This window comes from Takifugu flavidus, chromosome 1, assembly GCF_003711565.1.
Source record: "Takifugu flavidus isolate HTHZ2018 chromosome 1, ASM371156v2, whole genome shotgun sequence".
NCBI classification, from domain to species: Eukaryota; Metazoa; Chordata; class Actinopteri; order Tetraodontiformes; family Tetraodontidae; genus Takifugu; species Takifugu flavidus.
In genome coordinates this window covers 9,441,513-9,466,573 of record NC_079520.1, presented here as the reverse complement: position 1 = coordinate 9,466,573, position 25,061 = coordinate 9,441,513, and the positions used below count along the sequence as shown (strand labels likewise).

The 25,061-nt window shown below is 44.1% G+C and overlaps 2 protein-coding genes across 5 annotated transcripts in view; one reads left to right on the top strand and one right to left on the bottom strand.

The window, feature by feature from the left end:
- Positions 1–11,335, top strand: part of LOC130537098 (electrogenic aspartate/glutamate antiporter SLC25A12, mitochondrial-like) — a 17,457-nt gene extending 6,122 nt beyond the window's left edge. Inside the window, exons 6-18 of the mRNA XM_057053995.1 lie at positions 799–945; positions 2,222–2,360; positions 3,006–3,099; positions 3,818–3,902; positions 5,103–5,184; positions 5,712–5,870; positions 6,822–6,874; positions 7,063–7,143; positions 8,880–9,020; positions 9,960–10,098; positions 10,270–10,428; positions 10,592–10,682; positions 10,758–11,335. Of these exons, the coding sequence (XP_056909975.1) occupies positions 799–945; positions 2,222–2,360; positions 3,006–3,099; positions 3,818–3,902; positions 5,103–5,184; positions 5,712–5,870; positions 6,822–6,874; positions 7,063–7,143; positions 8,880–9,020; positions 9,960–10,098; positions 10,270–10,428; positions 10,592–10,682; positions 10,758–10,962 (1,575 nt within the window). The 3' untranslated portion in view covers positions 10,963–11,335. The remainder of the gene's footprint in view (positions 1–798; positions 946–2,221; positions 2,361–3,005; positions 3,100–3,817; positions 3,903–5,102; positions 5,185–5,711; positions 5,871–6,821; positions 6,875–7,062; positions 7,144–8,879; positions 9,021–9,959; positions 10,099–10,269; positions 10,429–10,591; positions 10,683–10,757) is intronic.
- dync1i2a (dynein, cytoplasmic 1, intermediate chain 2a) lies at positions 11,285–25,061 on the bottom strand. Of its 4 annotated transcripts, none has more exons than XM_057055195.1 (17): positions 24,942–25,061; positions 23,954–24,068; positions 23,758–23,872; positions 22,662–22,749; positions 21,727–21,816; positions 21,269–21,384; positions 17,427–17,513; positions 17,156–17,318; positions 16,956–17,055; positions 15,591–15,716; positions 14,708–14,854; positions 14,514–14,627; positions 13,990–14,123; positions 12,906–13,050; positions 12,530–12,670; positions 12,307–12,432; positions 11,285–12,126 (listed from the first exon to the last, which is right to left on the bottom strand). In XM_057055195.1, exons 2-17 carry the CDS (start codon positions 24,056–24,058, stop codon positions 12,013–12,015), a joined length of 1,911 nt encoding a protein of 636 aa, XP_056911175.1. In that variant the 5' UTR covers positions 24,059–24,068; positions 24,942–25,061; the 3' UTR covers positions 11,285–12,012. The 4 variants fall into 4 exon arrangements, with proteins under 4 accessions (XP_056911175.1, XP_056911969.1, XP_056912779.1 ...); XM_057055989.1 differs by having other exon boundaries at positions 21,757–21,816; XM_057056799.1 differs by lacking the exon at positions 21,727–21,816.

Sequence of the window (25,061 nt, the reverse complement as noted above, 5' to 3'; positions counted from 1 at the left end):
CGTACACCATTAAGTCACTCACTGTTGTTTTCCTTCAATTATGAGCTGTTGCATTTAAGCTGCTGAATTAGTGCTCTTCAGGAGGTACCTGCTTTGGAGTGGTGGGCTTTGGTCTGAGGATGGACGTGTGTGAACCCTCACAGCACTTTGTGGTTCGGTCCACAAACACTTCCCACCACGGCAGCAGAGTGCCGCAGTTGCATTTGTCATTAATATTACTGTGATTCACTCACCTCAGACGCACTTTATTTTCTGTTTGAAAAAAGCTTAGCAGGTAGGAACGCAGAGCTTTACCAAAGGGACCCACTGCAACGGTTCACTGATGAGGTGATCAGAAGCCGAGTGTAAAGACAAAGTTACAGCTGAACGCTGCGGTGTCGTTGCTCTGTGATCTTCCAGTTATGTTTGACGAGCTTTGACAGCAGACGCTGACCTGAGGTCAGCCTTCCCCTGCACCCCCGTCTGATTGCAGGGTTGTCATATCGAATCACCTTCCTGTGGACACACCTGCTGGCTGTCTCGCTGGCCACTTAGCTCATCTAAGGGATCAGACTGCTCAGGACGTGGTTTCCATTAGCTTCCACAGGGATTGTGATGATTACAAGAGCCAGTGTCTGACACTGTCACATCTGCCTTGCACATCTGTCCAACAATGACATTTTCATACTTTCATCTGTCCTCCAGTGTTGGGTTTCTCTGTTTCCCTGTAACCTGATGCTGCTCACCACTGCTTTTCCTGCGTGCGCGTGTGTGTGTGTCTTTGTGTGTGTGTGTGTGTGTGTGTCTGTGTTTCTGCAGGAGCTGCAGTCAGAACATGCACGTCAAGCTTTTGCACAAAAAGACAAAAGCAAAAGTGGCACCATCACCGCACTGGACTTCAGCGACATCATGGCCACCATCAGACATCACATGCTGACTCCCTTTGTAGAGGAGAACCTGGTCTCGGTGAGAACGTTCGGCAGTGTTGTCAATCATTTAAAGTACTGTGACCGATGTTTTCAATTATAGGGATGTATTCAGTTACAGTCCCTCTACTTCAGGCTTCACAACAGGTTTAAGCTCATTGTGTGGCCTGAAAGTCCACCATTTTGGTTCGCCCACATATGCAATGTGGTTATGTACAGATATTTCGGAATAAAAGTGTTCAGCTGTTACACAAAGGGAAAAATGCTGAACATCAAAGAGCAACTAGCCACGATGACGTAAATGATAATACAGTGGGACCTCTACTTACGAACGTCTCTACATGCGGAATTTTTCAGGTTACGAAGAGTCTCAACGGGAAAATATTTCCTCTTGTTACGAAAGAAATTTCAGGATACGAAGGTCAAAAATACGCTACCGCTGCTACTCGCAGCTCGCGGAGTTTAGCGAACGCAAACTTGCTTGTAGCTGCTCTGCCATTGGCTATTGCCTAGCATCTTCCTGTAATCCCATTGGCTAGGAGGGACGTCAATATGTACAAGTTTGTGTGTATCCTAGCGTCGCCTTCGTTTAACTTTTATTTATTGTGGGTGTTCGAATGTTTGTCCATTAGATGGCGGTGTTACCACAAGTGTTAACGTTGGTTGCTAGTAATGACGGCTAATGTAAGATTAGCCTGTAATAAAGGTCATTTTGTTCCTGGAGAAGCCTTGCACTGAATTCCTACATTTATTGTGCGGTAATCTAATTGTAACATGGATTTGTTACATGTTTTGATGCATTTTTATGATTTATAAAAAAAATATGTCCGAATTTTCGGGGGCTTGGAACGGATTAGGGCATTTACATGGAAAACGCGTCTCTACTTACGTAGTTTTCAGGTTACGAAGCAACTTCTGGAACAAATTAAATTCGTAAGTAGAGGTCCCACTGTATGTGAATATTTTATTCACTCTCTTTAATGTTCTGCTTTTCCTGTCTCCTCTTTTAACAAAACTTCCCTGTGCTGTTGTAACTGCCCTCCTTCTCCCATAATAACCTGAGCACTTAGTCTCTTTTCCCCACAACAACAAGTTCATTTAACCTTTCTGCCACTGTGTGATAACCCTTTCTTACAGAAGATAATGACATTTACCTTTCCTGGGGATTTACCCTTGATTTTAGTTGTTTTTACTCAACAGAAACAGATTCATCTTGACATTTGTAAAAATAATTGTTATATATCCTGGTACAATTTGTTACCTGTGTCCTTTTTTGTCTGTGCTTAAATAATGGCATATATTGGGTCCCCCCTCAGGCTGCAGGAGGCAGCACCTCCCACATGGTGAGCTTCTCGTACTTCAACGCCTTCAACGCCCTGCTCAACAACATGGAGCTGATCCGCAAGATTTACAGCACCGTCGCCGGCACGCACAGAGACGCGCTGGTCACCAAAGGTAGCTCTGAGACGCGGAGCCGATCCACATGTGTGCCGATGCTGTGTGAGACATACAGTATGACGGGTGGCGAGAGGACAGAAAACATGACCTAAATCCATTTTTTAACCTGGTGATGAGGTCACATCCTACATTTCGACCCGCATATGTGCTGCACTGTTCAGCCTGCTGCTAAAGGTTTCACTCCTCTGAGCAATGTTTGTTAATAATAGTTGCCACAATAAATAACAAAATCTCATAACCACATATAGTACTGCAGCCATCAGTTACAGAGGTGGGCTCTGACCGAGGTCTGCAATCCAAGGTTTTCCTGCTCGGACCTGAAGGAAAATGTCTTTGTGAGGGAAGTGAATAACAAAGTCTTTTCCCTCTTTCAACCACAACCATTAGGTTTCCTTTGAGAAGGACCACCTGATGGTAATGGAGATTCTCAGCGGGGAACAGTAAAGAACTGAATATAAAGCACATATAAAGGAGTGTCTCAGAGACTGCATGCTCACTTACTGCGAGGGGCTTTATAACTCCAATCTATTTTTCAATAGCTTTTGGCACTTTTTAAGATTTATCAATATTTAAAAAACAGTTTTAAAAGTTTGATATTGATGTAATGCATCCTGTAATCCTGACCTCTCTGTTCTGTTTCAGAGGAATTTGTTAATGCTGCAAATAAGTTTGGCCAGATTACTCCGATGGAGATTGATATTCTGTACCAGCTTGTGGGTCTGCACTCTCACTCTGGGTAAGATCCTACATCAGAGGGACCTTAGGGTTCTAAGGCTTTAGGACATTAAACAGGTGGCGTCACCCTCAGTTTTATAGCTGAATAATATTATAACTAATATGAAACAAGAAATTTAATGATAAATAATTCATAAGCCTCACACTAAGATCAGCAATTCCTTTTTGAACAGATAGATAATGGTTAGTATTCACTAAATTATATATATAATCTGTATAAACACACGTTAAAGCGAGTAAAAAGGTGCTTCTTGAATGTTAAATTACTTGCACTTATTTGACTCATTCAATGTGTCCACAAGCTCACCCAGGATGCTACTGTTCCTCAGATGTCTTTATTTCATCATAAATGGAATAAATACATTAAAATGTCTGTTTATTGACCATAAAGGTGAAGTTATTGCTCATTCAGTGGCTCCACCGGATGAAGACATGCGTTAAACATTCAGACTTTATGATGCGTCAGGCCGGTGGGGATTATTTACATCTCAGACCTTTAGGGAAAAAAACAGTCTTGTTTACCTTCTGGAATACAGGCGCCCATCCAGCTTTGTTTGTCTGCTGTTTACATAATCTTAAATTAAAGTTGCAGTAACTCAAAGTTATATGCCAATAAAAGGTCTGTGGAAAATCTTACAGCGCTGACTTGTATTTATGGTTGATGCCGGACTTTTTTTTCCTGGCTCGACTCCCTTTTTGCCTCATTGTTGTTTGTTAAGGCGACTGAACCATGCAGACATTGAAAGGATAGCGCCGCTGGAGGAAGGAGCCATGCCATATCACCAAGCAGAGGCACTGCGACAGGTAGACTGATAGACTCTTCTAATACACCTTCCATCCCCCTGCCTTTTATCAAAGCCTCCCTCTTCAGAAAGGGGCAACAAAAAAAGGCAAAATCCAGCCGCTGAATTAGTGCCCATGTTTTTCTTCCCTTGTGAAGTGCATTACTTAAACTCACTGATAAAAGTACACAATTATAGTTATAGAAGAGGAATGGATTGTCGTGTAGCTCCTCTCCATGAAATGTTCTCGCCTTTTTTTCCTTTTAGTCCAGTGGCACATACACGTCGGCTGCAATCACACATCTGAGAAGCTAATAAGAGGCTTTTATCAGTGTGGAGCCTGAGAAGTTTCGGAACCTTTAGCAGAGTCTGCTAATGGCAGAAAGGGTGGGGAATCAAGGTGGATGTGGGAGAACAAAATAGTTCCTGCCTCTGCTGGATAACACAGCTCTATATCAGCCTGTGGTCGGAGCTCTCAGGCCACCGGTGCTCCTGGGACCACTGCTCAGAGGTCTGGAATTTGATTCCTTTTGGGGGAATGCTGCAATTCTCAGGGCCTGCCCTTCAGTGGAAGTGGGCTAATTGTTTAAACCCTTTGATCAAGAGCTCAATCTTGTTAGCATGCAACTCTCAGTGGAAGCATCTGGGCAGCGGAAAAGAGCCGATCTGCCCTATTCCCCCTCTCATCTGGTCTGGGAGAAGTTACTCACCACCTCAACCTGCAATCACGCATGCTTTAACATGGGTCTCACCCCGGCTGTGTAATATTCATGTTGATACTTATCTGGACATGAAAAGGGCTTGTAGGACTAATCTGTTGCCCCGCACTGCTGTGAAAACAAAGGAGGCTCTACTTTCAACATCAAACGCCAATCCATAGATCAAGCAGATAAAAATAAATTACGCTTTCTTGTAACAACAACAGAAAGACAGAGAGGTTCAAGCCCGCCCATGTGCAACACGTGTACAAAGCTCCAGCTACAGGTTCACATGGAACCAAATTTATCCAGCACTAGTGTGTCTGACATTTAATACTGATGATGATGAATCAGAAGTTACTGTATATCCACATTCCATTGCCTTCTTCCTCCAGGTTTCTTTCCACAATGTATCTGATTCTCTGGTTTAATAGCCATCCTGATTCATTGTTAGTGTTCCCACCACCCTCTGTTGTCTTTCTCCAGACTCATTTTAGCGCTGGTGTCTTTTTCTCCCTATACAGCACCCTCACGAGCTGTCTCGGCCCGTCTGGCTCCAGGCTGCAGAGTCTGCCTACAGGTTTGCTCTGGGCTCAATCGCCGGAGGTGAGTGACATGTCTACGGCAGAGCCCCTGACCCTCCCGAGGGGTAACCTTAGCCGACCGAGCTGGCGTGCTGAGGCCCCCGGGGCTAGCCATTGTACTGTAGGGAGCGGGGTTGTGATGTGAGGCTCTGGCATTGTGCTGCCGTGCCACCAGTGGCTCCAGGCTGTCGTTGGGAGTCGGAGCTTTTTGGAATGACACAAATCTTCCGGAACCGCACACTCTGGAATCTCTGTCTAATTACACTGGAAGGAACTGATACAAGAAACTTGGGACATAAGTGCCCCTCAGATAGGAACAGACTGTGTGTTTGTGTGTATGTGTGTGTGTGTGTGTGTGTGTGTGTGTGCTCTTACATATCCAAAAGACAATTAAAGCAGGTGAAAATGGCATCAAGATTACTGAGACAAACAGGCCGACTGAGGAGAACATAGCTACAAAGGGTTATTTACGGTCCGAGCCCTCATTGTTTTCAGCCCGTGTTCAGGCGCGTGATACAAAAGAATCTACCTCTGCTGTGTGTTTTCCAGCCACCGGGGCTACAGCTGTCTACCCCATCGACCTGGTGAAGACACGCATGCAGAACCAGCGCTCCACGGGCTCCTTTGTTGGAGAGCTGATGTACAAGAACAGCTTCGACTGCGCAAAGAAGGTGCTCCGCTACGAGGGCTTCTTTGGATTCTACCGAGGTACAGATTTTATCACAGGTGCCATAAGCGCCTCCAACCAAGAGCCTCTTGTGAAACAAACCATCTAAGGGGCGGGGGGACACATCCGGATTTGTCAGTGTGCTAATATCAGCAGCATGGTTTGCTAATTGATACCAGAAACCTTTGACCTCCCTGTTGTGCACTGAATAAAGCAACACCCAAGGGTCACGGTTCCATTATCTCCGTACCTGAGTGAGCGAGAGATACTGAGTTAGAGAGAGAGAGAGAGAGCTCCCCAAGGATGAGCAGCAGGATTTGTGTAGTTGCAATAGCTCATCTGTCTCCGAACGGATGGCAATAATGGTGCTGAAGGCCCGTGATACACAGCACTGCTGCCCCTCAGGCTGCGTATGAAGGAAGTCAAGACTGCCATCTACTGCTGCCTCCCACAGCACAGCTCTTGTTTTTCCCCCCCCCTCACACATGATAAGAGGGCGATTGCCTCAGAGACAGACACGCTCGGCTGTTTTCTGGCCACATACCAGCAGCAGTCACTCAGCAGCTCCTTCAGAAGTTTATCTAGCTTGATGAAGGACAGGCGGTGAAACAGTATGGTGGTTTTCGCCACCGTTACCCCCAGCCCCCCTCCTGCCCCCCCGCCCCTCCTCCTGAACTTGATCGTGACCACACAGCTGTCTCTGTTCTCTGCCGTCAGTGGTTTTCGGGCCTCTACAATGCTGATCCCAAAATGCATAAGCAGTCTCATATTTTTAGATCTTTTTTTGCTCAGCCTCAATGGGACCTTTGTGTTGGGTGCAACAGATGCATCAGCCACATTTGTAAATATTTATGGGTGTGTTTTATATACACGAGAAGCTTTCGCTGGATGTATAAAGGCAGCGAGGATAAAAATGAGCCTTCATTTCATGGCAGACTGTGTCCCTCCCTCGGTCAGGTATTCTAATGGTATCTATGAATAATATTTTGCAGGTCTCCTCCCGCAGCTCATCGGCGTTGCCCCGGAGAAAGCTATCAAACTCACGGCAAGTCATTCCACATGTGCGGCTCCAGTGTTTGAAAAGTTGCTTTGGATGATTCACTGACAAATATGAACTCTTTGCAATCAAGATGTGACTGCAACCACAAGTTAACATTAATGCCCCTCTCTCAACACCAGGATTGTGTCTCATCTCCCCCTTCCAACCTCCCCCCCCCTATTTTTTCCCCCCAGATGAACGATTTTGTCAGAGATAAGTTCACCACAGTGGATGGCACCATCGTTCTGCCTGCTGAGATTCTTGCCGGTGGCTGTGTAAGCATCGCTCCAGACATCTTATGAACTGTGTCTGCAGGGAAACCAAAAAAACAAAGTCAAATGGGGCAAAATGACTGCCAAATATTTAAAGTTTGAAGCTATTTATAGTTAGTGATACACTGTAATTGTACAATTACATACTGGTTAAAAAATGTACACTTTCAGCTTCATAACATAATCATCATTTTTTTGGTAATTACAAAAGAGAAAAAAGTTGTATTAATTAGTATATTTTATTTACATGCCAGTGCTATAGAGCAAGGAAACATAGTAAATATAATGTATGGGGTGTACCACACATCCTACATGATAGCCTGGTTCATATTCTGACAGCTGAATTGAATATTTTTTTGTTACAACATTGCAGACGATTTTTAATTTTGCACAACGATATTGAAAATAGATCTGATAACTGATCGTCTTTTGTAAGAAAATATATCAACATGAAACATCTTGAAGTTTCCCTCAAAATAATGTTTTTAGTAGTTTTTGATATTTGATAAATATCTATACATAATCCCAGTATATTATTAAAGAGGTTTTCTGCTGGCCATTTAAATGATGTGGTCTGAAAAACTAGTAGGATTAAGTCAGTCACAATATTAGCCCCTATCCCTCTGTGTAGAAAAATATAGAATATAGTTTAGGAGCAGAATTCTGGGAGTTTAATTCCTTCACTCTGTCTGTGGACAAACTGAGCTGAAGTGAAACAGGCAGCAGAGCCTGCAGGTTGCTCACAGAGGAGCAGGGTCTGCAGGGTTGTGACCCCTGTCAGGGTGTAATTGGAGGAAGAGGCCCTGGAGGGTCCTGGAGAAGGCTGGGTCGAACTCACTGTGATTAAGTTTGACAATGCCGTCCATACCCAAGGCGTGGTCGTGGTACCGGTCCCCACGCAGGACACCGGGGATCTTTTCAATACAAGGCGTACACAGAGAGGGGTCACATCCCATCTCTGTCCCCGTTCCTTTGAGATTTGTTCATTTTGTGTGGGACGGATTCATCATGTGAAGGAAAAAAAAAGTGGCTGTTTAGTTAATCTGGCACATTCTAAATGATTAGTCCCATCAGAGGCAAACTGGAGGAAGATAAAAGAGGGCACCGGTGCATCAATCTCCAGAGCAGCAGATACTCCCCCTCCACTTTGAAGAGGACCAAAAGTGCCGCGGCTTTTTTTAGACCTTTGCTCGGATGTTTACAGATAAGACCCCTGCCCCGAATGTCTCCGGCAGCCATCTTGGGGCCTGATTTGATTTGGGGAGGGTGATAAATGTGCCAGAGTCACAGGGTGCCGTGCCTTCAGGCCGTTGCTTGCCCGAACCGGGTGAATCAGTGCTCTCCCCTGGGAATTGGGGTGAATTGGGGAAGTGTGCGGGGGGTGAGGCCAGGCTGGGCCGCTCACCCTGCCACAGGAGGTGCCTTAGGGGAAGCGAGGGGGCAGAGGGCTGGTGCCAGGGTCACAGCCTGTCAACCACGAGACGGGGCTTCCACTTACCCAACGTCTGCTCTGACCTCAGTTGTTCTTCCATCAATGGCTGCTCTTTTTCCTCCACCCATCAAGCATTTTTTCTCTGACTCTCAGAGCAAAAAAAAAGCATCTTTTGTGTTGAAGTTTATTGAGCTAATTGGAAAACTACTGTGGAGAAATGCTTACACATCATTAAATCTTCAAAGTACTTCAGAAACCTGCATCTGTGCGCTTCCTCCGTGTTTAGATTCCTATGTGTTTCCTGCAGGCTGGAGCTTCCCAGGTGATTTTCACCAATCCTCTGGAGATCGTTAAAATCCGTCTGCAGGTGGCTGGAGAGATCACCACGGGGCCCCGGGTCAGTGCCCTGAATGTAGTGAGAGAGCTGGGCTTCTTTGGCCTCTACAAGGTAGGTCGGCACCTCTGCATCACCACGACGTCTGCAGCAACAACCTCTGCTGACTCTGACAGACAAGGGCAAGCAAAGGTGCTCCATGTTCCCCAGACTGAGCAATAACACCACCGACCCTTATTTATTGTTCAGCACAACAATGACACAAGGCTCAGCTTTTTGTTGGAGGTTTTTTTTTTTCCACCATCAAACACTTTGAAAATTAATATTTTGGATTCATCAGAAAATACCCCATCCATAATATTAAAGGTAATTTAAACAATTAAAATACAGCAGGTAATTACTCTGCCACTGCTGGGAAGGAATTTTCAACAGCAAAACTACAATTAATACAATTACAATTAAGCCTTTTTTTTCTTTTTTTTTTGTTCTAGGTTGTTTATTTTGGTGACAGTAAGAAAATCCAATTCTGCGATTACAATCAATACAAGCAAGGCTCCATCTGACATTAATTGGTTTGTTACTGTCGAGCATTTACACTTTTGGCCACCGCTCAATATTTTTATAAATATGATTTAGTTTTTATGATGTGACTGTATTTAAAACAGAAACTGACACAAACACAAGACATGATAGAAATCAGGGTATCAAAAATGAAACTTTCTTTTGGGATTGAAACAGTTTCCCAAAAAATGCATTAAAATGCCCAAGGACTGACAGGAGATTGGTGGGATTGTGCCGTGTTACCAGGTGTCCTCGGATCTGTGAGCAGTTTTAGAGAACAACGTGTAACATTCTTAAAGAAATAATGATTTTAATCTAGAACAAACCGCTGTCCCTGGACACGTGTGTGCTGATGCCTCTTTTCGAGTCGCCGTGCTGGAGCACTGCCTCGGAATTCTCTGGTCCCTTCATCAACATTAAAGCCCCCCCCACTAACCTCGACTGTGCACGTTACCTATAAATATCTCAATGGCTCCTTTTTTCCCCCGTCAGGGAGCCAAAGCTTGCTTCCTGCGTGACATCCCCTTCTCCGCCATCTACTTCCCTGTTTATGCCCACAGCAAGGAGAAAATAGCGGATGAAGACGGGAAGCTGGGACCTTTGCAGCTGCTCGCCGCTGGAGCTATTGCAGGTAACAAACATCTGCAAAGTTTTGTGGTGGTGTTATAGTTTCCTTTCCTCTGTACGCGGGGCTTTCGTCACATCGCGCTGTACACACGCTCAACCTGGCCGGATCCCTGCTGGGGCCGGTCTGTGCAAAGTAAAAGACCTTGGCTTTGTCCGTTCTTGAACATCTCCTAAGGCGTACCTGCGGCCTCGCTGGTGACCCCTGCTGATGTCATCAAGACCAGGCTCCAGGTAGCAGCCCGAGCGGGCCAGACCACATACAATGGAGTCATCGACTGCTTTAGGAAGATCCTCAAAGAGGAAGGCTTCAGGGCGTTTTGGAAAGGCGCAGGAGGTAAATACACACACACACACACACACACACACACACACACGCACGCTTAGTGAGCATATATAGATCGTGGCTTCACAACTGGGAATTGTGGCTCGCTGTGGTGGTTGTTATTGTCTGGAAGGCACCGAAGAAACAACATTGTAATTTTCAACTCTTCCATTAGCGCGAGTCTTCAGATCGTCACCGCAGTTTGGTGTTACCCTGGTTACTTATGAACTGCTGCAGAGATGGTTTTACATCGACTTCGGAGGGCAGTAAGTACCGGTTTCGACAAGTACATGCCTCATTCTTTTTTAATTTCTGGAGGTTTAAACCAACCCTCTCCTCAGTCGTCCTACTGGCTCTATGCCAAAACCCAAACCCACAATGGACCTTCCTTCAGTGACTGCAGACCACGTAGGCGGCTACCGTCTCGCTGCCGCAACCTTCGCTGGTGTGGAGAGGAAATTTGGTCTGCATCTGCCAAAGTTTAAGCCTTCTGGAGACGTGACAATCAAAGCAGCCAAGACCACAGCGGAGCCGCAGGCACCGTGAAGCGCCACTCATCGTGCCTACGAGGGCTGCACGCTCCTCTGGTCATCATGTTTCCTCTGAAATGGTTTCACTGAAACACATCAAATGCATAAAGCAAGTGTCCTATTTCGAATGCTGCATGAAAATGGCTTTAATGCTTCCCCCTTTGCATAGCTTGCACATTTTTATTGTACACATTGTACTTCTCTACAGAGGGACATTATGGCATCTAAGGATTGTAACTGCATTTTGTGTGCAATAGTTTTGGTCTGCATGGTAGAGATGCTTGAAAGACACAAGGATGTACAGATGTTTTGGAACCATGACCCAGAAAACAGGGAAATAATTTAAATGTATTTATTGTATTTTATTGAAATAAATCATTCAGACTGTTTTTGCTGTGTGAAAAGTACATTCTCTGGTTGGAGACACTTCAGAAAATAATCTCTGCTCAGATCCACCATTGATTACAGATCTGAGATCAGAGCTGAGTAGTTCCAGCATATATCATCATCCCAGGCGCTGAGGACATACTGACTATTTCAAAACTAAACCAGATGCAGAGACACAAGAGAGGCTGGTGGAGTAAAGTCACAGACAAAGACATCTGGACGTTTCACTAAAAAAGAATATTTAAGCAATCGTGTCTGAGAACAGCGGCGACGACGTGGATTACAGTTACGACACCTTTGGTGGGAGCTGATTCCGCGATGTCCTATGTTGTAAATTTAAATGTTAATATGACTTTAATTAAGACAGGTGTGACTATTACAATTTAAATGAAATGTTAAGGCATCTGGTTTCAGAAAGGTTGAGCAATTTACTGTCCGAGGTCGATCGTCCTGACACTGGCCTCCGAGGAAGACTTGTGACAATCCAGCTAACTGAGAAGAAGGCAGATTTGTACAAATATGAATGGAAAAAGTGAAAGAAAAAAACAACTTGAGATGCTTCTTTTAAATAAGCCATCTTTTCCTCTTGCCATGCTGTCAACACATCTCCATCCACTCGACAACAGAGATGCCGGCTGGAATGAGCTGGTCCCATAAATGTGGCGTCCGTGGCACGTGTCTAGACAGCCAGACGCTGAGCAGCCAGCTCCTCTGCATCGTCCCTGTTCTCATTAATCTCTGCCAGTGTGCGAACGAATCGGGTCCACTCGTCATTTCGCGGTATGGCAATTTGCTGCGTGCGTGGAAGGAGACAGAAGACATCAGGCATAGTTAAGTGCAATATATTTATCAAATATTATGTGCATTTGTATGACTAAATGTCATCGCGTTTGGAAAAATCTGTTCAGGAAAAAAAGCCATAGTAGCTCATGACTAAAAAGCACAAGTGGAAAATTTAGAGATGTCATCTCACCTCTCCAACATCATAAATGTAGACTTGTCCATCCGAATCTCCCACGGCAATTTCTCTGCCAGAATGAGCCCATCTGACCCTGTTCAGGGCCGGGTTACCATCTACTGTGACACTAGCAGTTGGAACCTGCAAGAAAACACGAACAAGTAGAAAAGATCTAGAGTAAATGTTGAATTAACAATTATGTGTGTACTTTACTGTGTACTGTTGTGTGTACTGGTACCTCAGTGTCATTGTTGAGGTTCCACAGGTCCAGATGGCCCACTCCATCCACGCATGCAAACAGAGCAGGGTGAGTGGGAGACCACATGACATCATAGACATAATCCGAGTTATCTTCAAAGGAGTAGAGCGGCTTATTGTTCTGCAAAAGAGATGATGTTTAAATGGTTATCTAGAGGTTTTATGCGCGACGATACTCTACGTATTTAGATGCAGATGCACCTAAAAGCACCAAATGAGAAGGAGCTTTAATTACCGGTATTCCCATCATTTTGAGTCACACAGGATAAGACACACATTGTCAATAGCCAATGAAGACTATTTAATGCAAGAAAAAAATTTACAGACTTTAAAAATTCATTTTAGAGCTCTGATACCTTGGTGCTCCACAGCTTGACAGTCCAGTCGAAAGAAGAAGTGACAAACAGGTGGGAAAAGTCCAGAGGCCCCGGTGCTGTGTGACAGTTGATCCCTGTGATGGGTCCATGGTGGCCCTCAAACATCTCACTGATGCCTGCTTTGCTGTAGAGCACAGATTAGTTAAGGGCTTATGACAGATTCAATTGAGCGTGATTCATTTAATCCCTGAAAGCAGCAGCTGAGGACTGATGACTTTTACTGCACACAGGAGAAGTGAGATTCCACTAATGCTTTGAGAATGATGCATTGCTCTGCAGATTAGAGGAAGAGGCAAAGATGGACCTCTGCTGGACGTTTTCATGTTAATCTTTTACTATATCCTGTGATTGCCAGCAGGGGTGGCAAAAGTGCCTGTAACCCTTCAGCCACATGTTGCAGAGCTGTTAAACAAACCCAAGCTCTGATAATTAATGTAGAGAGGTAAATACTCAGCGTGAGTGATGCTCATGCATTATTAACTTGAATGAGAGTATCATACCATTGTAAATGAGGTGGAAAATTATTCGCCCAATTACAGAGGTGGCTCTGCTGTGCAGAAGCTAGCAGCTATCCCCTCTCTGTGGTTTCTGGGTAAACTGCAGGATATTTAAGTGCTGGGGGGTGTAGTAAAGCTTCTCACTGGAAGCTTTGATTTAAGCCACATTTTCTCTTCTTCCCCTGTGAGGCCAAACGTATTCTCCTAAATGAGAACATTGCAGGATGGAACTGCTGTCCTAATCTCCCTGGGATGACCAGGCGTAAACAAACTCTCTCGCCCACAGAAACACACAGAGAAGAAAAATGAAACGGACGGGAAAAGAATGATTTGTTTCCCCCCGCATGTGTGCCCTGTTTATAGTGAGCGACCTTTGCAAACATAACTGACAAGCAGAAAAGAAAAACAGGATGACTGGGCAGGAGCGAAACCTCAATCAGCAGGAGATGGAGCGGTGGAACTGTGCTACACTGAGAGGAGAGTGGGCAACATTCACGCTCGGTCCTAGGTGGGTCAAAAACGCTGCCACAGTTTCCCCCGGACGGTGCTTGGGGGGAGGGACCCACCTTCCATGACGACATGCCATGTAGACGGAGCCGTCCTCGCTGCCCACCACAAAATTGTTGACGTCTCCGTGAGGGAACGACATGGAGGTGACAGCGACAGCTTTGGACTGCTTGAACACCAGCTCCATACTGTCCTGTGGAAAGAGGAGGAGAGCTCACTGAATAACAAGCTCCCAGGGCAGGCTTTGTGTTTAGACACACTCTGCCAAACACAGCCTATTAAAGTCAATCGACAGTTTATTCGTGTATGACACCTTATAAAGGAGGCCTTGGTAGGGCTGAAAAAAAAATGACGTACGTAAAGTTAATTTCCTCAAGGATGAAAAAATGACTTGGGATAAACTTAAGAATGAAAACAGGGAGAAATACCAATGGTGACCTTAAGCAACCAGTGGTGCAAATGTTGGACATTCAGCCAACATAAGACAGAGGACGACTGCAAGTTCACCTCAAGCAAATCTGATGAGCAAATGATCATTCTTCATAATATATAGGAAGACTTTAGATCTTAATTTATTTATTACCTGTGGATGAGAAAGCATGTCCAGACTCCAGGAGCACATTCTGCCATCAGTGGAGATGCTTATCAGGTTGTTAGCATTCTGGGTGCCAACCACATTGACACAATAAACTGGGTGCTGCAAAGACAACAAAGGAGAGCTTCTAAACTCCTGTTCCACAGGGACAGAAAGAACCGGCCTGCTGCGACACTCAGTACCGTATGTGCTGCCGCTGACAGGGGTGTCCTCTGCACAGGCGTCCTCTTGTTGCTTCTGTTGTCCCACAGTACAATCTGGCCTGAGTATGTTCCCCCGACCACAACGTTGGGGTGGAACTTGGCAAATGCAGCCGACATGACAGCAGACTGTCAGATAGAAAAACACAGGGGTAAATAATGGTTGAATTTTCCAATAATGAAAAAATCCTGATTTATATTGAAGAAATGGAAAGATGGTTTGATTGCAGCACATCTGATCTCAGAATGGAGAATGCATCAAGGACGCACACAAATTCTTATTAAAATGACCTGGGTTCGTTATACAACTCATTGTTTAGCCAAATATGCATTTGTCAAAGCATGTTGCTAAAATGGTAACTTTCTCAATGTGTTTGAGGAAAACCCCATTTGTGCAGGTATAGAGGGAAAAAGGCATTTACCCTTCTGTTAGATTTTATTCATTCTGAGCAATCGGGCTGCATTTACATCCGCTCTGGAGGCAACAACATGTGGTTCTACTCAGCTTGACTTGATGAAGGAGCCTCAGGGCAGGCATTATAATAAGGCCGGCTAGAGCAGCGTTACTGTCTGAACACAGGGCCCTTGTTTAGATGCACACGATAACCAGCACGGCCCCACACTCTTAATCCTGCTGCACTGCTCGGATTCCATTCAATCCCTGCGCCGCACGTCTTCTCCGGCGCCTCAAGAACATGTGTTTGTGGACAGATGTGGTGTAGGTGCATGCCAGCACGGTGAACTCACAGCCAGCATAGAGGCAGGAGGGTATGGGGGTGTGCAAATGAGAGTATATGGGCAGAGCTCTACATCTGTCTTGCAAGAAGCCGACCAGTGTGAAAGAAAGAAGGAAGGCTTTGACTACCTGACAGTGGAAGACATATTCAGGTGTGGTCTTCTTGTACTTCATGTTCCACACCAAGGCCACGCCGTCGGGCTCATGAGGAGCGTCCTCATTGTTGTTGTATGAGGCAACCAGGAGTTCAGGATACTGATGGCAGAAAAGGACAAATAATTGGAAATGAATGTGTGTGTGCACCCGTTGACAAGCCCTGCCCTTACCCTCTACAGAACTGCTGAATCGTTTCTAAAACAAGTAACTCTACACTCTGGATTTTTGCCCCTCCTTATAAAAACATGGGTAAACTGAAATTTTATTTCTTTTCAGAAATTGAATGAATGACTCTAGAGAACAGAGGTCGACTAAAATAAATCAGCTCATTTAAAATTGCTGAATTACACCCAATAAAATAGGTTCCAGTTCCAGAAAATCCCTGCCAGTAAAGAAAACATTAACTTCTGTTTCTGAGAGCAGATTTACAGTTTGTGATATTTATTACATTAATCACCGGGGTATGAATATCGCCCTGAGCCAAAACCTACTGTGAACAGAGAAACTTGGCTGTTCAATCATTGTCAAAAGTTGTTGCGGAATCCTGAACTTAAATGACCTCAGACACCAGAGGAAACAAATCATTACAGCCTGGGAAGAAGTGACAACCTGCGCAGGACATAACCGGCTATTCCTGGGGGGCTCGTGGTGGAAATTAAATACAGTCGATTTCAAGCTAGGTAATCGTAAAGAATTATGGGTTTGCTGTCTGTAAGCTGTTTGAACAGCTAATTGGGAACGCTACTCACGTACAATCGTGCCTGAATGTTTATATTGTATGTTCTGTATATCATCGGAACACAAATTAAATCGCCATAAAAGCCTATTCTGTGATGGGTCTCTAATAGCCTTTCTAAACAAAATTGGTGGGTCAAAAACATTAAAATTATTTCATGTTCTCGACCAAGTGACATCCAACAAGGAAACCTTAAACTCTGCTGAAGTTTGTGTTGCTCACAGGGTTAAAGGGGAAAAAAATTGTCGACCATGTCGGAAATGTTGTCCTACAAAACAAAATGGAGCAATGAGGAAAGCAAATTCTCTCAAAAAACTAAACAGGTTCAGTTCAGTGGTTACAATTTAGCCTGAAACATCTGGATATTTCTTCACCATAAAGGTCAGAGATTTTACCAAATGTTAATATGGTCTGTATGATTTCTGATTGTGAAGATATAGTTTTGGCAACATAGTTTGTGTTCCGCTAATTACATGACAGTAAAACGTGACCTATTCGATCCTTATTTGAACATGTAAATACTTTTCAATCCCACTTGTTACTACAAACACAGTATTTAAATTCCCCTCTGAAAAGTTCTGCGAGTCTTATTAAAGAGAGACCTGGGGAGACCAGTCCAGGCATGTGACCACGCGGTGTTTGGACCAGTGCTCGTCCGTGAACTGCCTATTGAGAAACAGCTTTGCACCAGCCTGGATTTCACTGGGTGGGGGGAGATAGACACCACATGATCGATAAGTTACTTTGTCCAAATTCCAATTGAAAGGCTGCTTATTTCGAGCAGCAGTCGTGCAGTTGTTACCACTCCTTCTCCTCCAGGTCGCGGCCGCTGTAGTCAAAGAAGAGATCCACGTGTTCCGACAGAGCCCGCTCGATGATGCGTGTGCTGTGGTCAAAGAAATTGGCAAACTCCTCCGAGTGAAGGATCTGGAGTTTTTCCTCCTCTGTCAGCTCGTGGGGGGGCACTTAAAGGAGAGGCATCACACAATAAAGGGTTCCTACTCCTCAATGTTGCTGTTGTGCACATATGCTCAATACTTTTTCTGTGTGCACGATCGTTAGGCGTTAAATACCTTCCTCCTCCACTTTCTGGTCTGGAATCTCAGTCTGAGGCTCTCCCAATGGTGGAGCTGGAGCAATTTCTTCTTCCTCTTCTTCCTCTGTTGATCAGAACGTGAACTATGTTAAACAGGAGAGCAGACATCTTTACACCTCAGGATATCAGTGTTGTCAAAAATGTGAAGACTCATCACTTCAGGATAATGTTGGCAGAACACATTACAGTCATGTCCCAGGCCTTCCCTTCCATTATTCGCTTTATTAGTAGAAGGATAACAAGACTCCACCCATTGGAACCTTAGTTTTGTTTGGATTGTCAGCTTTTCAAAAATGAAGCCAACACTCTAAAGCAAGCAACTCTGTCATTCGTTTTAAGGAGACACGGCACAGCGGGTGTCCCGTTGCCCTGGAGAGTGAATGAGACGCCGACCATTCAATAGACAGACTAGCTCTCAGTGTAGCCGTTTCCTATGTCGCTGTCGCATGTTGCCCTGCCATGGGGCAGCAGGGGCAGAGGGTGTGGAGCAGCTGCCCGGGGCCCTGTCCCATTAATGTGGCCTGATGACGGCATGGTGCAGAAGCAGATGGTGATGCCGGGATTGTCTCGTGTTCTTCAGAGGTGGCATGGGGATGGCACAGAGGTTTTACGCCTGGCTGCCCTGACACAAGCTTCTCCCTGAGCAGTGAGCTTGTGCAATTACCGTCCTAGCAGGAGGTCTTGCAACTCCTATTCAAGCCCAGAGAATGTACAAGAGAATACAGGCCAGAGCAGCTGGCAGGCCGTGCACCGGCTCTACCTCAAAGAAGATGAACACGCTTTTTCACCAACATCTCCTAGAGACAGTATTTAGCCGACATTTTCAACGTTAAAAAAAAGGGGGGTGGGGGGCATATGCAGGACAAAATAGATTCATGAGAAAAGAAAAAAATACACAGCTGTTTCCTACTGGCCTTTCTCCTCATATGAGGCTTTTAGTTAATCTGCGCTGACAGCACCTCTTGCTGGAATTTCCTTCCTACCGAGATAATCTAAATGATAATGTCATCTTTGTCCACAAAGTGATTCATCCCCTTTCTTGGATGGAGGTTTGAGGAAAAAGGTTACTAAATGCACTGATGAGTTTACAGAACAGGCGCTGATGATGTATGCCATTTCAATGCACGACCGTACGACTGCAACCAACAAGGACAAGGTTAAAATCTTTCCTTTCAAGGGCCTCAATCAGGCTTAAAGGAAAACAGTAATCACTGTCTTTCAGCGAGCTGCGGCCGTGCTTGTCAGCCCTTTCCTTGGTGAGGCAGCCAGAGCAATCAACCTGCCAGGCATTAGGAGCGGACAGACAATCTGAAAATAAAGGGTATAATGCACCTGCCAGCCAAAATGGCCATTTGGAGAAAAGCTAGTGATCCTGGTGACCCTGCTGGGGATGTGCAGGGGGGTAAGCAGTGTCTACCAAGGGTGGCTGGTGAAGGATAAACAGGGGGGGGACTGCATTGAACAGAATGCACCCGGATCAGTAATGTCCTATACACCCACATCTCCCCTTAAAGAAGCCCCAATTATGGCTTTTGTAACATATAAGAAACAAAGGCTTTTGCAGAGGGAAGCTGGACAGGAAAAAGGGGGTGTAATCACAGGTCTTAGTCAATGGACAATATATTAATGCAAACAGGGCACACAGCCAGTGACGCTCGCGTACAAATGAAAATGACCTCTGCTCCCTGCTGCAGGTGGCCTCCACTTCCTGCAGGTCCAATCTGAACGCCAGGCTAATTTCAGCACGTGCGGCACTACTATTCTCTCCCAGAAACAAATGATGAAAGCACAGAATATAATCTTGAACAAAGCGCCGCAAATCAATCATTTCCCTATGCTGCAACGTTTGCAGTCGGGAGGAGACGAGGAGCAACAATAATATAACAAAAAGAGGACACCGGCAGTCAGTCGCTCTGATAGGAAGGGTCAAGACCAAGTCACCTGTGAAAAAGGATTGTCGTCGGCAACTTTTCCATCATGACACCTGAGGTCTACAAGTAAAAACCATACCAATACTTTCAGCCTTACTACCTGCCTGAATGAAAAAAAGACCACAAAAGAAGCTTCACGCTAGAAAAAAAATCATAAACTTAGATGACACAAGCAATAGAAAAATCCAAGTTTCCATTTAGAGAGATTATCTTTTGTTTCTCAGGACACAATAGATATTTAATGGCGCTAATCATCAACTGAATAAATGCTGACCAAATTTACAAGTAGCACTTCATACAAGAAGGCCATTGAGGGCTCGTGTGATTAAAAGTTTTGACCTGCCTCTGAATTCAGAGTGATTAAAACAATCACATTTAATTAAATTATAGATTTACTGAACTGCTCTACATGCTGGTATTTCTAACAAGCCCTTTCAAAAGCTGTCGCAGGCCAGCCACTCCACACACCCCAACCCCCAACAATATCTTACACCATAATTACGCCCTCTTGTTTTTTGGAGAGCATACTAATGTGGTGTATTACTACTGATGCTACCGGGCCAGTGTGATGTTTTAATCCACCTGAGACTACCTACACATTAAATGTAGTTCTTTTAAACAAAAGAATGCATCAATGTTTGTGCCCCGCTGTCACAGAAATAGCATATTTAAGATGAAATAGACCAAAAATTGCGCCTTTGTGTGAAATACGCCTTCGACGTGTTGTGGGTGATGGAATGGCAATGATCCTGAAGCAGTTAATCGCAAAGAAACAACCTGTGGATGCGCTTATCCTATTCACTGAGGTGGTTTTCTTTAGATCAAGCGGGTGATGTTGACATGGGAGGTCTCCCACACATTGTGGGGAACCCTTCGGGTCGGCAGCAGCCAGGACGCGGCGGACGCTCCCTCTAATGCCACTGCCTGCTGGCCTTGAGTGTGTCGCACCATTACTTCTTAAAATCGCTCAATCACAGAACCGTCCCGATGCCCGCGCCGCATGGGGGAGGGGGGACGCGCCGAGGGGAGCGAGCGGAGGGGGTTGCCAGCTCACCGACTGCCAGAAGTGATGGTGTGAAAAACGCACAATGTCACAGAGTGAGTTTTGTTATGTGTCTGTTCAGTGAAGGGAGAAGACAGGGGAAGCGAGGGAGTTGATGAAATGATTACATAGTGGCAGCGAGGGGAGGGGGGGCTTGTGTAGAACAGCTGGCAGAAACCATCATTGTTTAACACACTTTTACAATGCCCAGTAGAGTCCAGACTACAGAGTGATGAGGAACACAGTGATGCTCTTCATCCTTCAGTAGTTCTGCTAACACTTTTCCACAAAATCACACAATTTCCTCACACTCACGCAGCACCTCGGGATTTTTTACACCTGATTGGACAAGAACCAGCAATCAGTACGCTGTTTAAAATCCTATCCGGGCTTTAAAAATGCCCAAGAATAAGTGACACCAGCCCAAGAAATATAGAAAACTGGGGTTAAAAAAGTTGTGTAGGTAGGCAGAAAAAATTTAGCCAAACTAATAAAGTTTAGTCGAGCACAAAGGCAACAAAAGGCACTAAAACAGAAGCCGCAGCCTATAGGAAACATGCTGGACATGTGCAGAATTGTGGGTTATTCCTGTGATCAGCTGCAGGGAAGTGCCACCACACCAATTACATTCATATTAAAGAGAGTCACAAGGAGAGTTCATGTGATATCATGTATTTTTTGACAGATGTCTGATGCTGTCGTCCCTTTCAAAATAATCTTCTGCCCTCGAAGGAGTATACAGAACACACAGCGTTAACGGAACACATTATTTTCAGGCATCTTTAACAACATGTTGCCCTCTTGGCTCATGTAAGGCCAGCCTTTCAAATGCAAAGACACATTCACCTTCTTTTTCCTGGGTCACGACAGGTGTCTGCGTCTCTTTGGTGTAGGACACAATTTCCCGCGGCGGGAAGTCCACCTGCGTGACTTTGGCCATTCCCAGTTTTGGAGTTTGACGCCTAGAAGGACAGGAGAACTCACACTTTGCACAACTTTAAACAAGTGGAAACTAGAAGTAAAACGCACATCACGCTACTACCCAGCGAGTGCCCTCAGCTGTTGTTGCATCACTTCTTACCTCTGTGCAAATGCAATGCTGATCAGTGTTTGTAAATGGCACTTTAATGGGATGGCGGCTACCTCGGATCAGTTTAGTAAGATTGTGAAGAAAAAAAAAGTCAAAAGCTTTTATCTTGCAGTTTCAGCATGCATGAGGGGGGTATTTCCTGTATTTCAATAACTGAATCCTGACTTTGAAATAAAATGTAATCATGCCATAGATTGAGAGAAGGGAAAATGACCAGGAAAGGAGAGAAGAGAGTGTCCAGTACCCCAGCTCTGAATCAGAGTGAAGTTGAAGAGTGGACGGGTCAGAGTCCCAGTGTAGAGTCCTGGTTAGTGTCACAGCAACAAGGCAGCATTAGTGAGCGAGACAAGTGAGCACAAATGAGAAAAAGGAAATACGATCAGTGTTATGGCACACAACACGCTGATTGGATCCAAAGTCATCAAAACACACTTTAAAATTGATTTTTCCACCCTAATCAAATCAAGCTTGAATCTGCATCAAACACATTGGGTTGAAATCTGAGGATGCACAGACGCTTAAGAGCGCGGTGATGCGGGGGCGTAATGTTCAGCCCGTGGTGCTGATACAGCCTGAACTGTGTCACATCCAAGGCTTCAAGTGTTGTGTCAGCACAGAGAGAGGGGAGAGAGAACCCTCAGGGAGAAAACATGACCTCCATGTGTGTCGGAAATGGTCGTGCTGGTGAGGGAAATGAGTCAACAGGTAAGGGGAACAACTCTCTGGGCCTGATGGGACACTGGGGAAGCTTAAATTTCAGCACAGGGAAGGAGCTCTAATTAGGGGTTAAGAAGTCCCTCAGGCACCAGAGCAACATGCTGTTTTATTTTTAATTTAGGATCACCCTAATTCAACATCACATGGATTAAATAAACATGCACTCATTTGGGATAAACTTATCATCATTCAGTGCACAAGGGCAACAGTTCCGTTGGCCTAAACAATCACTTTTGAATGCACTCACTATTTAAGACACATTAAAAGTGACAAAGCAGCAGCACACCTGCATTGATTATTATAATACCCAAAAATAAATACATGCATCATCAGTATAAGAAGAGAGTAATTACACGTAGGTGGTTTTACAGAGAAGAAACCATCCTTATCAAAAGATCACACCATCCATAAAGCATTAAAGAGAATTTGTACCTGGATCCCACAGCGCCATCAGAGTCTTGGCTTCCGGCCTCACTTGGTGTGCCCGCTGATTTAGTTGTTGGAGAGACAGGGGCAGGGACTGTATAGTAAGACAGGAATTATTAGTTCCAATATAAAGATGCTTTCTTATTCACCGCAGAGGACAGAATTAAAAATAATCTATTTTTATATTCAACATTTCCAGAAATGTACACATTGATTATGCATATGCCATTAAAATAACAAAAAAGATGCTGCATGTTCTTTATATCTAAACATCTAAAGTTTTTAAAAAAAGAGATCTTTTCTTTTTTTAAAAAGAATAAATGACACCAGGAATGGCAAAGCAGACATGCACAATCACAACTTTAGCAAGGTCTTGATGACGTGCACTATGTCTTGGCAGTTTTCTGATGGATCTCTTCTGCCACCTGCTGTTCATAACAAGATACTGCCGTGGGAGAAATCCTCTGTGGACAGCGTGTTCCAGTATTCCACCTCAATTTCTGAATGTATTGTAAAATGCTAGGTGCCTGTGGACACACAAAATTCTATTTCTTATCTATAATGATATTAGTGGACTTTTATTTTGTTTGTGTCTTTTAATATGGTGGCTACAATATGGGATGAAATAAGGATTTATTTGTGCTGTAGAAGAATGAAGGCTGGATGAAGGCTATAGCAGCTGTTTTGCTTCTTAGTTGGTTTTATGAGGCGTCTTTATTGCTGAATCACATGACAAGCTTTGTGGTAAACATGCGATTAGCTTCAATTATATACTGTAAGTGACTTTTAGTTAACTACGTTCATTTGTTTGGCCAGGAAATCATGTATTTGTTAAAAATTGAAAAGCAAAGAAAAATGAAGCTATCTAGCAATTATGAATAAAATATTTTCATGAAAGAGCAAATATTTAACAGAAATAATTCTGATCGTCCTGAACTAGGGCAAATGAGGCAACAGAGGCGAAATAAAATAAAGCAGTTCCTTTTAAAAATGATATATGATTTTAAAAAAAATAGTAAAATGAACATGAACTTGGTATATAAATCTATGTATGGTATATAAAACACAAACTGTCTGTAAAATCTACAGTCATAAAACATACCAACAGGGATCTCTGAGGTTATGCCCATACTCTGAAGAAGAGCTTCAGTTTCACGTCTTTTCTTCTCCAGGTCCGAATCATCTTGATGAAGTACAGCATCTTTCTGTTGGTCAGCCTGGGATCAAAGAAATGCATCACACTTAACACTAAAATAAACACTGGCTTTATATAATATATATTTTTAAAAATGTAATACCTCTTTCTTTTTACGCTCTTCTTTTCTTTTCTTCTCCTCTCTGATTTGTGCTAAGCGCTGTTTCTTCCTCTCAAGCTCTGCTTTTATCTCACTTTTGTCTGACATGTTGCAGCACCTGTGTGTAGAAAGCAGAGCTAGTCTTTATTTTCAGGTCATATCCTGAAAAGTGTCACATTTTACACATGAAAGGTGTTTCAGTGGTTTTCCTGTGGGGAGGTGATGCTCTCTGCTTCAGCATCCCATTACAAACCAATGGAAAGGTCTGTGATTTGCAACTATCAAGCGACCACTTGTTATTAGCCGTGTTACATTTGTATCCAGAAATAAGTGGGGCAACTCACATATTTTGACTATTTAGGAAGTCACAAATTATACGTTGTTTTTAACAAAAAACAAAAAACAAACACAATCAGTCTGGCAGCGCTGTCCTTGTCAGCAAGCTAACAGCCCCGCCCTACAGAAGCTACTGGGGATCCTGATTTGCTTATCATGTGAGACTCAAACACTAACAAAAATCAACCTATAGCACACGCGTTGAACTTATAAAAAGGGATTTCAAATAACATTTGAAAGCTTAGGTCACCGTTGCAAGGACCCAGAATGACATCCAGTTGGCCGTCGTTGCTGCTAACATTAGCCTTGTGTATACTGCTAACTCTTCTTCGACGATTGTTCTATAGATTACTGTTGCAACTTACAACAGATAGTTAGTCAGATAGTCTCACGCATTGTGATTTGGTGTGAGCTTCTATTTCTTTTTGGAGGAAGCTCGATTTAAATAATGTGATATTAAAATATGCAGTATTAGCTCTACCTGTTAGCAGCTAGTTAAGCGTACCCTGGTTTGCAGTGCTGTCATACGAATTTAATGGAGGCATAATGAATGAAGACGGACATAAAATTTTAACAACAAAACACAACTACGGGGAAATGTTAAAAATGGTTGATAATGATAATATAATAATACGACTTTTATTAGAGTACAAACCTTTAAGCAGGTTCCTGATCTGACAACAAAACAGACTAGCCACAGATCCGGCTACGGATGCGGAGATAGGACAAAATAAGCCAGATAGAACTGACGTAATTTCCCCGCTAACACGCGATT

Excerpts from the sequence above, each read along its gene's own strand:
- dync1i2a (XM_057055195.1), bottom strand. The coding sequence starts at position 24,058 with ATGTCAGACAAAAGTGAGATAAAAGCAGAGCTTGAGAGGAAGAAACAG. Across the intron at positions 23,873-23,953 it reads AAGAGCGTAAAAAGAAAGAG|GCTGACCAACAGAAAGATGC; the intron begins GTATTACATTTT and ends CTTTGATCCCAG. Across the intron at positions 17,319-17,426 it reads CCAGAAAGTGGAGGAGGAAG|TGCCCCCCCACGAGCTGACA; the intron begins GTATTTAACGCC and ends CTCTCCTTTAAG.